Below are 11,917 nucleotides of genomic sequence, written 5' to 3'. Positions count from 1 at the left end.
GTCCCTAAACCCAAGGAGTTTAAAGAAGGGAGGCCCAGCTAGTCTTCCTTATGGCTATTAATGATTTTAATCATGGCTGTTTTCAGGGGTTGGCAGCCAAGCCAGATGTTAATTACATTCATTCAATAATTGAGGTCTTATCTCGTGTAATCCTTATGCCAAATAAAGCGAGGTGTGAAAAGTGGGGGAATCCCATTTCATGGATCAGGTAAGCCTGGACAGATGAGGGGGTCATTTGTGGGGGAGCTGCTTTAAAGGAAGGATGCAACTGAGATAGCATGGAGGGGAGGAAGGAAAGGTGTGTCCCACATACGTGTACTGACCAAAGGTGAGAGTCCCAAAGTAGAAGGGACTTGTAGGCTAGAACCACAAATCATAAATATATCTGAAAATTACTGTGGCAAGTATGTTTTAAAAGGTTAATGGCCACGGGTGCCTGGGTGGCTCAGTTGGTTAAGCATCTGCCTCTTGCTTTCAGGTCAGGTCATTATCCAGTGGAGCATGAGTGGGGCTCCATGCTTAGTGCTCAGTGGGGAGTCTGCTTGAGGATTTCTCTCCCTTCCCTCTCCCCTCCCTCTGCTTGCACACACGCACACACACACACTCTCTCTCTCAAAAAAAAAAAAAATCTTTAAAAATAAAAGTGTCATGGCCAAATTTTAAAAGTTTGAGGTTATGAAACACGAATAATCATTTCTTGGCATTGTTAATTGTGAGAGCCCTAGTTACCCTACAGAACATTTGCCAGACTCAAAAGACACTCTCTTTCAACTGAGATGGGTAGATATGTTTCAACTGAGGTTGGAGCAGGATATGTCGGGAGAACCTGAGCTTCCCAGGTCAGGTTACCCCTGCGGGTCCAGATCTAGTTGTTAAAAGCATCTACTACCACAATCCAAGTGTCCCAGTTTGGACAATAATTTACCAGGCTGCCCTGGTTACTCTCTTTATCGTGAATTGTCACTATTATTTATTTTTAAAATTGTGATAGAATATACATAACAACATTTACCGCTTTAGCCATTTTTAAGAGGATAGTTTTATGGCATTAAATTCATTTTCAGGGCAGCTCTGGTGGTGCAACGGTTTAGTGCCACCTGCGGCCTGGGGTGTGATCCTGGAGACCCGGGATCGAGTCCCACATTGGGCTCCCTGCATGGAGCCTGCTTCTCCCTCTGCCTGTGTGTGTGTCTCTCTCTCTGAATAAATAAAATCTAAAAAAAAAAAAAATTCATTTTCATTGTTGTGAACCGTCACTACCATCCACGTCCAAAATTTTTTTTATCTTGTAAAACTGAAACTCCATACTCATGAAACATGAACGCCCATTCCTTCCTCCAGCCCAGACCCTGGCAACCATCATTTTCGATCCTGGGTCTGTGAATTTGACCACTCTAGGTACCTCATATAACTGTAATCATACAGTGTTTGTCTTTGTGTGACTTCTTTATTTCACTCAGCATAATATTTTCAAGATTTATCTCTGTTGTAGTGTATGTCAGAATTTCCTCTTTTAAAGCTGAATTATATTTCACTGTATATATATATATACACTCACTTTGTTTCTCCACTCCTCTATAGATGTTTGTCAACTTTCTTCTACCCTTTGGCTATTATGAGTAATGCTGCTATAAACATGGGTATACAAATATCTACTGTGTCTCTGCTTTCAGCTCTTTTCAATTCCAGAAATATAATTGTTGGATCACAAGGAAATTCTATTTTCTTTAAAGATTTTATTTATTTATTCATTAGAGACAGAGAGAGAGGCAGAGACGCAGGCAGAGAAGCGGGCTCCTCGCAGGGAGCCCAATGCAGGACTCAATCCCAGGACCCCAGGATCACTCCCTGAGCCAAAGGCAGACGCTCAACCACCTAAGCCACCCAGGTGTCCCTGGAAATTCTATTTTTAACTCTTTGAGGAATTGCCATACTGTTTCCAATAGTGGTGGCACCATGTTACATTCCACCAGTAGTGCACGAGGGGTTCCAATTTCTCTGCATCCTCACCAACACTTGTTATTTCCCATTAATTAATTAATTAATCAATCAATCTATAATAGCCATTCTAATGGTTTCTCACTGTGATTTTTTCCCTCTTTTTAAAAAGTTTTGGGCAGCCCGGGTTGCTCAGCGGTTTGGCACCGCCTTCAACTCAGGGCGTGATCCTGGAGACCCAGGATCGAGTCCCACGTCAGGCTCCCTGCATGGAGCCTGCTTCTCCCTCTGCCTGTGTCTCTGCCTCTCTCTGTGTGTCTCTCATGAATAAATAAATAAAATCCTTTTTAAAAAAGTTTAAAAATTTTAATTCTAGTATAGTTAACATGCAGTGTTATATTAGTTTCAGGTGTACAATATAGTGATTCAACAAATTTGTACATTACTCTGCTCATCATGGTAAGTGTTCTCTTAATCCCCTTCACCTATTTCATCCTTCCCCTAATCCACCAGCCCTCCGGTAGTCATTTGTTTGTTCTCTATAGTTGAGAGTCTGTTTCTTGTTTTTTTTCTCTCTTTCTCTCTCCTTTTCCTTTGCTCATTTGTTTGTTTCTTAAATTCCACATATAAGTGAAATCATATGGCATTTGTCTTTCTCTGACTGACTTATTTCACTTAGCATAATACACTAGCTCTGTCCATGTTGTTGCAAAAGGCAAGATCTCATTTTTCTTCTTCTTTTTTTTTTAAAGATTTTATTTATTTATTCATAAGCAACAGAGAGAGAGAGAAAGAGAGAGAGAGGCAGAGGGAGAAGCAGGCTCCATGCAGGGGGCCTGACGTGGGATTCTATCCCAGGTCCCCAGGATCACACCCTGGGCTGCAGGCGGCGCTAAACCGCTGCGCCACCGGGGCTGCCCTCATTCTTCTTTTGTGGCTGGATAATATTCCGTTGTGATACATACCACATCTTTTCTATCCATTCATCTATCTATGGATATTTAGGCTGCTTCCATAATTTGCCTATTGTAAATAATGCTGCAATAAACATAGGGATGCATATATCTTTTGGAATTAGTGTTTTTGTCTTCTTTGGGTAAATACCCAGTAGTGCGATTACTGGATCATAGGGTAGTTCCAGTTTTAATGTTTGGAGGAAACGCTATACTATTTTCCACAGTGGCTGTACCAGTTTGCATTCCCACCAATAATGCAAGAGAGTTCCTTTTGCTCCACATCCTTAGCAACATTTGTTTTTTGTGTTTTTGATTTTAGCCATTCTGACAGGCATGAAGTAATATCTCACTGTAGCTTTGATTTGCATTTCCTTGATGATGAGTGATGCTGAGCATCTTTTCATGTCTACTAGGCATCTGTATGTCTTCTTTGGACTCTGTTTAAGATTTTATTTTTAAGCAATCTCTACATGCAACATGGGGCTTTAACTCACAACCCTGAGATCAAGAGTTACGTGCTCCGCCTACTGAGCCACCAGGTGCCCCTGAGCTCACTGTGATTTTGATTGCATTTTCTTAGTGATGAGTGATACAGAACATCTTTCCATGGGCTTAGTGGCCATTTGTGTATCTTTTTCTGAGAAATATCTATGCAAGTTGTTTGCCCATTTTTGAATCAGGTTGTTTATTTTTTTGTTTTTGAGTTTTAGGAAGTCTGTATATATTCTGAGTATCAATCCCTTATCAAATATGTCATGGATTTTATTTTACTTGGCTTTGGAACTTTTCAAACTTCCAAAATTTTGAGATATAAAGAATCCCCAAACTAGGCTCTTATTTGAACGACTCATAGTGTAAATGTATAATTGAATTATATAACTAAAAATTGGATAGCCCACCTTCGTAGTTATTTAGTTTAATGTTACAAATGCAAGTACATCAAACAATTTTATGAAGACTAAAATTGTAATAAAATCTAATCTCTGCTATTCTGCTTCTGCTTAGTATTCTCATTTAAATCCACATTATGTGCTGCACTATAAAGGATAAGTTGTTTATTTTATTTAAAATTTTTATTTAAAAAAATAAAATTTTTATTTTTATTTATTATTTTATTTTTTTTTAAAGGTACAACGGCCCTTGGTGAAATCTTTCCTTTTTTTTTTTTTTTTTTTTTTTTTAAGATTTTATTTATTTGGGATGACTGGGTGGCTCAGTAGTTGAGCATCTGCCTTTGGCCCCAGGCAGATCCTGGAGTGTCGAGATCAAGTTCTGCATGAGGCTCCCCGCAGAGAGCCTGTCTCTCCCTCTGCCTGTGTCTCTGCCTCTCTTTCTCTCTTTCATGAATAAATAAATAAAATCTTTAAAAAAATCTATTTGTCTCCAGATCAGTAGTGACTGCCTTTCTTTCTTTTCTGATATTAGTAATTTGTGTCTTCTCTCTTTGGTTAGCTTGACTAGAGGTTTATCAATTTTATTGCCTTTTTTTTTTCTTGAGAACAGGTTTTTGGTTTTATTAATTTTCTCTATAAATTTCCTGTTTTCAATTTTATTGACTTCTACTTCATTTTTTTGCCATTGTTTTCTTCCTCTTGTTTTAGGTTTCTATTACTCTTCTTTCTCTGGTTTGTGGTCTAGGTAGAAGTTTAGATCATTAATTTTAGGTCTTTGTTTCTAGTATATGTATTCAATGCTATAAATTTTTCTCTACGTACTGCTTTTGCTGCATCCCACAAATTTTGATGTTTTTGTTTCATTTTCATTTATGATAGTTTCAAAATAATTTTTTGAGACTTCTCTGATTCATATGTCACTTAAAAATATGTTGTTTTGGATGCCTGAGTGGCTCAGTGGTTGAGCATCTGCCTTTGGCTCAGGTCGTAATCCTGGGGTCCTGGGTTTGAGTCCCGCATCGAGCTCCCTGCTTTTCCCTCTATGTCTCTGCCTCTCTCTGTGTCTCTCATGAATAAATCAATAAAATCTTAAAAAAATTTTTAAAAATGTGTTAATCTCCAAATATTTTGGGATTTTGCAGCTATCTTTCTGTTACTGATTACTAGTATTCCATTGTGATCTGAGAACATAATTTATGTGATTTCTATTCTTTTAAACTTGTTTAGATCTGTTTTACAGCCCAAAATGTGGTCTCTTTTGGTGACTGTCCCATGTGAGCTTGAGGAGAATATGTATCATGCTGTGGTTGGGTGAAGTCTTCTGTAAATGCCGTTGAGATCCAGTTGATTGATGGAGCTATTCAGTTCAACAGTATCTTTATTGTTTTTCTTTTCTGTGTGTATCCCTGTGTGCTCTCTTCTTATGAAGACATCAATCATTAGATTTAGGGGCTACCCTAATCAGGCATGACCTCATGTTAACGTAACTACTTACATCTGCAAAAGATCCTATTTCCAACTAATGTCTCATTCTGTGATTCCAGGTGAACATGTCTTTTTTGGGGGACATCATTCTACCTACTACACTTACTACCACATCAACAGACTCCAGTGTAATAAAAGTGGATTATGACTGACAGACCTACAAGACACAGATTATTTAAGATAGAGTTATTAGGGAAACCCAAAACAACAGAAGAGAAAAAAAATAAAACCAGGCCTCTAGAGGACACTGAAGTCTGTGGCACCAACAACTACAGCAAATGTTCAACACAGCCTCGATCCTCACCAGATTATCAGAGAACCTCACACTAAAGCCTGATTTGCTCACGTCCTATTTTCACATGCATCACACCCAACCTTCAACCAAAAATGACAAGCCATGCTATAGGCGACTATGTAGTCTGAAGAGACAAAGCAAGCATCAGAACCAGACCCAGGTAGGACAACGATTTTGGGGGTGTCAGGGAGTTTAAAATGACTATGGTTAATGTGTCAAGGGAGGGGTTGACAGCCTGCAAGAACAAATGGGTAGTGAAAGCAGAGACTAGAAGGCTGGAGGAGTTGGAGTTGTCTCCTGGTCCTGCCCCCAGGGCAGATAAGGCTCTGGTAAAGCAGATTCTCTGGATTTACCCCTTTATTAAAGAGAACAAAATGCTCTGGCCTTTCAAAATGGTTACATTGTCCCTGAGCCTGTTTAAAAATGGTTACTTTTCCCTCTCCTTGCTTGACGCCTGGGGATTTTTCCAGAACCTTCACAGTGAGAGGCTGGTGGGACTCCTGGAAGTAAATCCCAGGGAAGGGTGGGACTCCAGGGGTTTTAACTGTCAGCTTCGGGAGAGTCATCAGATTGTATGGGATTGCTGGCTCTGATGGCTGCTTCCATTCCTGGTAAGTCACAGGTTTTTTCTGTATTGCCCCCTTCCGCCCCCCCACCCCAGATTTCAACCTGGTGGTTTTGCCTATGACCTCAGTTTTCGGTTTGCTCAGGTTTTTATCTCGTGAGGATGGAAGTAACCGACTTCCAAGCTCTTTACATCTAAGACTTGTCTTGTGGTGGCTTTTTGTTATTCAGAGTGATACAGTTTTGTATTATGATTTTGTCTTCCTCCTAAGTCTTCTTTTTTCCTCCTTAAAGGCATTTCGCTCCCCCTCCTCCCCCCCCTCCCCCGCTCCTGCACCTGCTGAGGACTATAGGGAAACAGACATGCAGTAACAAAAATAAGAAACATGAGGAAGCTATAAGGGCCCAGAATCTTACAAACGCTCTTAAGAGTGATGACTTTCTGGCCTGTGATTCTGACTTTCCTTCTAGAAGTTTATTGAAGCCTCAGTAACTTCTGTATCCGACCTTTGGGGATGATGGCCGCTCCTGCCATTCTGCTGCCAAGTATTTCTTATCTTGTCCTGCAAAAAGTGTATCTGCTGTGTTTCCTTGTATTGCCGTTACTTTGTAAACAGTTCCAGCTCCAAGGCTCAGTCTTCTCCGTCCTTGATGGCTGCTGCAGTCTTGTACAAAGCCAGCCCGAGATTAGGACTCTGGGAAGATGGGCCGTCAGTTGAATTGGATCCTTTCCCCCAGTTGGTGTGGGGTAGAATGAATCACATATGTCACTAACAGGCCACTTACTAGCACATCAGCCCAGGCATGTATCCACGAGGCCCCGACAGGGACAGATGGCTCCTGGGAAGAGCCTTTCTGAATCTGACAACTGGAAATTTGACCAAACCATCCATGCATGTTCCTTGTAGAAAATTTAGGAAATACAGATAAGTATAAAGAGGAAAATAAAAATGATCCATAATCCCACGGTCCCTATTTTTATTCCCCTGGCCTTTTTGCTGTGCACTGCTAATAACTCAAGGAGGAAGGATGAAGAGTTCTCTAGGAATCAACAAAAACCAAGGACTGCTACTGCCTGAATTGTTATGTATGCCTACAAAAAGGGATAACACAGGGGTTTGTTCCTGCTGGGCAGGAATATAGCCTTTTTGGCCAAATGTGTCTGGGTTCCAAATCTGTCCCTTACTAGATGACCGCGGGCAAGTTGCTTCTGTTTCAGTGTCCTCCCCCGCCAGATGAGCCTGCTACCACCTAGCCCCCAGGGTGGTTGGGAATTAATTAAGTGACCCAGTGTGCCTAAAGCACTTTCTACAGTGCTGAGTGCAAAGCATTCAATGAGTGGAGCAGTTGGAGGAAAAGAAGCAATGACAGAAGGAACTGGAGACCACGTAGTACATTGTGCTTAATTGTACTTCCAGCAGAGGATTTCCTGCTGTTTTAAATGGGATTTATGACAGAGACCCAGGTTTCAGCTTGTCTTCACAGAGGAATGCCAGCTAATAAATAAAGAAGGAATAATATTAGAATTGGATAATCGCCATTCTGCAGACTCCCATAATAACGGATTCGGTCAACATCATCAGATGCTAAAGCCATGGAGCAAAGCGCTGTCAGATGTGAGGTGTTCACACAGTATCAAAGTCTCCTTTGACAGATTATGTATTAATGACAGGAGAGGCCTGTCAGACCTCACCTTAACGAAATGGTCAAAATCAGATTCAGAAATAGTGAGACAGACTAACATTATGTGCTCCCTGATGTGATCTATTAAGGAGGACACAACATCACCTCCAGTAGCATCTTGTCCAAAATAGTTCATCTGAATTACATCACGAGGAAGCAATTATGCAAACTGAATTTGGGAGTATAGTCCGTAAAACTCTTAAAGAATGTCAGGGTCATGAAAAAAGGTGCAGGGACACCTCTACGTGAAAGTACATTAAACAGTGTGTGAACCTTGATTGGATGAAAGTGAGTATTTTTTTTGAAAAAGACATAAAGGACATTTAGGATATAATTGGAGAAATTTGAATAAGGACTATCTATTACATAATATTATTGTGTCCCTGCTAAATTTCTTGCCTGTGATGATGCTATTTTGGTTATATATGAGAATTGCCCACCTTCTTTTTGTAGAAGCCCGTGAGGTATTTAGGGGTGAAAGTGATCTTAGGTCTGCAACTTGCTTTCGAAGCGTTCAGCAGCAAAAAAAAAAAAAAAAAAAAAAAAAGAAGGTGTGGGTATACACAGATGTGTATCTAGAAAAAAGCGGTGAAGGATAAACGAGTATTTGTATGTTGACTTTTTTTTTCAAAGTTGGTATTTAAAAAAAAGTTCATAAGAAAACCCAGCTTCCAGATGAATGCTAGGACAAGACTTCTGACCAGCCTAGGCATTGAGACTCCCTCTTAAAAGAAAATTAGAGTGTCTGGCTTGAAGACACAGGCCTCATCTTTTCTGGCTGTGTTTCTGGTGTGTCTTCCTTATGGACATCTGGTCTGTAAAAGGTAAGTATAATCACTCTGTACACTTGAATTATATTTGGTTTTGCTTTACAGTTCCCAGAAGATTTCCATTGAGCTAATGTTTACGAGGTCCCTGAGTAGTGATACGACTAATGTGCTGCTGTATTTGGACACTAGGACTGCCTCCAACAGGCTCAAGAAAGTGTGTTGAAAAAAAGCCTATGTTTATGTTGTGATTTCACAATTATGTGGGAAGAACAAGGAGTCTGGGTGAAAGCCACTTTCCTTCCCAAGAACATCCGATCCCCTGTCACATATGCCCATAACCGTGACTCAGACCTGTTGTCACATCAGGGAAACATAGAAAGTAGGAAGTTAAGATCTTCTTACTGGGTGATCCATAAAGAAATAACATAATATTTAGACAACGAACAGCGTAGGTTGGTTTATGTTGTCTTACATAATGTCAATAGTGGACCACGAATTATTCTTTTCTTTGCCACTCAAAGCGGTTGGAGATGATCATTTCACAGGAAAGATGAATGAGATGGAATTCCAGCTCTTGGTGACAGAGATACTGTTATGCAGTAAATGGATAAGGATAGTGGGGAGAGTTCAAAAGATGAATCAGTCCCTAGCTGTAGCTCCTGCATCAAGGGATGGCACGTTAGTTTCTTTTCGCCTGCCAATTCCAGCTGTTTGATGAGGACTGGTTCTGGAGGACTATATTAAGATGGATTCTTGACGCAGGGAGGCAGAGTGCAGTAGCTGAGTAGTGATGTCTGTGTTACGGTTTTTGAAAGACTGTCTTGGCTTGCATGTCATGCTGCCATCTTTGAATTCCCAACACAAACCAAATTGAACACTTGAAAAACACTAAAGTCTTCAAAAAGGCATTCATTAATGATCATAACAATAGCTAATATTAGTGAAGCACTTACAATGGGCCAGGCAGTAACCTGAATGGTTTGTGTTGACTTAATTGATCCACATGACGATTGGTGAGGTAAATGCCATTATTAATCTACTCATGTTACGAACAAGGGACTGAAGCCAGCTTCCTCAGGTCTTTGCTTACCTTCTCAGGAAGTCTTTTCTGGCTATTGTATTTCAAATTTCAACCCCCATCACTCTTCTCCGCTTTAACTGTCTCCTTGGCACCTGTCAATGGCCTGACCTTGTATATATGTTAGTTTTCAGTTATCATCTGTCACCTCTTACTGGAGCAATGTAAGCTCCTAGAAGGCTGAAATTTTTGTTTGGTTACTGCTCTCTCTCTCTTTTTTTTTTTTAAGATTTTATTTATTTATTCATGATAGTCATAGAGAGAGAGAGAGAGGCAGAGACACAGGCAGAGGGAGAAGCAGGCTCCATGCCAGGAGCCTGACTTGAGACTCGATCCTGGGACTCCAGGACCGCACCCTGGGCCAAAGGCAGGCGCCAAACCGCTGAGCCACCCAGGGATCCCTTACTGCTCTATCTCTAACAACTCTTCTAAGTCCCCGCTTGACACTTAATTGTGCTCAAAAAATAGTGGTGAAATGAAGGAAGGAGCTTAAAGTAGTTAAATACCTTCCCTCAAAGGTTATACAGCCACTTAGTGGGGAAACGTGAGTGGGCAAGGGGAATCTCAGGTTGGCTTTCTGTTGGGATGTTGAAAATGATGCCAAACATGACAGAGTCCCAGAAACTACAGAGACTCTAAGGTTTACAGATTTTGGGAGGAAAATAGAGAAGGAGGGACTGGTCTGCAAGCCAAAAAGGCTTCTAAACTGACAAAGCAGGAGCAACTTGTTTATGAGGTGCTAGATTGCCCTCACTGTGGGGCTTCTACTGAAGAGAGGGGAGGCTGGTATTTGCAGCCTGCTGGGATGGAGACAAAGGTCGCTTCTGTGGGTGGTGGGTGGTGGGGCCCCTAGAGCTGTGTGGTTGCCTAGGCTGTTCACAGTCACACCCCTGCCTCTGAAGATTTTTTGTTTTTGTTTTTGTCTCAAGAACAAATAAATTGGGAGATGTTGACAGTGTACAGAAACTACTGTACAGAAACTAGGTTTCTGCCAATGGCATGGAAAGAATGGAAATAAGTCTGTTGTCTGAAAGCTAAAATCCACAGATAATGGTCTGTGAGAGCACTAAGCCAAGTCCCCTTCAGGAGACAATGGCTCCTGGGCCAGAACAAGGGCTTGGTTGTCATTGTCAGAATATTGCAAAAGGACTGTCAGGGATGTGCCACTGGCAGCTTCATCTACACACTCTGCAGGGGGTGGGCTTGGGGGGGCGGTACCAGGTCCAAGAGTGTGCACAGTGGACCTGGTGCTAGGGGCAGCTATTATGATCATGATTGTCGGGCTGTGTGGCAACGGCTGTGAAATATTCAAGTCAGAGAACTTGCTCAGAAGCCTTTTGGTTATGAGTTTGCTTCCTGGGGATCTTGGCTCAAACGAGACAAGGGCTGGTCATCAGAAGCCCTCAGGCCTGCAGCCTTGGGAGCCCTGGTTCTCAGAATGGGCTTGACTAATGTGAGCTCCATGAGGTCCACCCATCAGATCTCTGAGCCTCCAAGACTGAGGACCTGCCTTGGGAATCCTCCGAGAGCAGGTGGCTCTGAGACACCTTGCAGATCGCCAGCCCTCTCTTCTGGTCTTGCGTAGATTCAAACTTACTCATGTTCGTGGGCTTTGATGGGGTCTACACTGGGCATATGTAACCTGGATGTTCCTCATCTCTGTAGCTTCCTGAGTGGTCCTGCCTTTAGTGCCCTCATTACAGTCCCAGAGACCCAAGCAAGATACATAGATTTCCACCAGGTTCTCTTTCCTGATAGTCTCTGTGAGCTGTGGCAGTTTCCTCTGGCTGCTCTAACAAATGGCCACATATTCAGTGGCTTAAACCACCACAAATTTCTTATCTTACAGCTCTAGGTTAGGAGTTCAACACGGTCTCATTGGGTAGAAATCAAGATGTTAGAAGGGCCACATTCCTTCTGGAGGCTCCAGGGGGAGAACATATCTTCTTGTCTCTTCCAGCTTCCAGAGGCTGCTATGCCTGTCATCCTCGGCTCATGGCCCCTTCCTCCACCTTCAAAGCCAGCAACAAAGGGTTGGGTCCTTCTCGCATTGTACCCTTCTGACTTTCTCCCTGTCTCCTTCTTTTGCCTTTTTTTAAAAAAGATTTTGTTTATTTATTTGAGAGAGTGCATGAGAGAGAGTGTGTGAGCAGGGGGCAGGGAGAATTAGACTCCATGGTGAGCAGGGAGCCCGACGCTAGAGCTCAATCCTAGGACCCTGGGATCATCCTGAGCCTAAGGTAGACACTTAACTG

At 41.9% G+C, this 11,917-nt stretch overlaps 1 protein-coding gene across 5 annotated transcripts in view; it reads left to right on the top strand.

The window, feature by feature from the left end:
- Positions 1-11,917, top strand: part of GPR55 (G protein-coupled receptor 55) — a 68,456-nt gene that overhangs the window by 18,404 nt on the left and 38,135 nt on the right. For 2 of the 5 annotated variants that reach the window (XR_012016687.1, XR_012016683.1), the window contains exon 2: positions 5,332-5,727. Coding sequence is in view for 1 of the 5 variants with exons in the window: in XM_072796643.1 (XP_072652744.1) it covers positions 6,142-6,178 (37 nt within the window). In the remaining 4 variants the exon portion in view is untranslated. Of the gene's footprint in view, positions 1-5,331; positions 5,728-5,802; positions 6,179-11,917 lie in introns of those variants that run through there. The other 3 variants (XM_072796646.1, XM_072796643.1, XR_012016684.1) reach the window with 3 other exon arrangements.

Source organism: Canis lupus, chromosome 24 (assembly GCF_048164855.1).
Source record: "Canis lupus baileyi chromosome 24, mCanLup2.hap1, whole genome shotgun sequence".
Taxonomy (NCBI): domain Eukaryota; kingdom Metazoa; phylum Chordata; class Mammalia; order Carnivora; family Canidae; genus Canis; species Canis lupus.
Note: the sequence above shows the minus strand (reverse complement) of the source record. Positions and strands in the feature narration are given on the sequence as shown.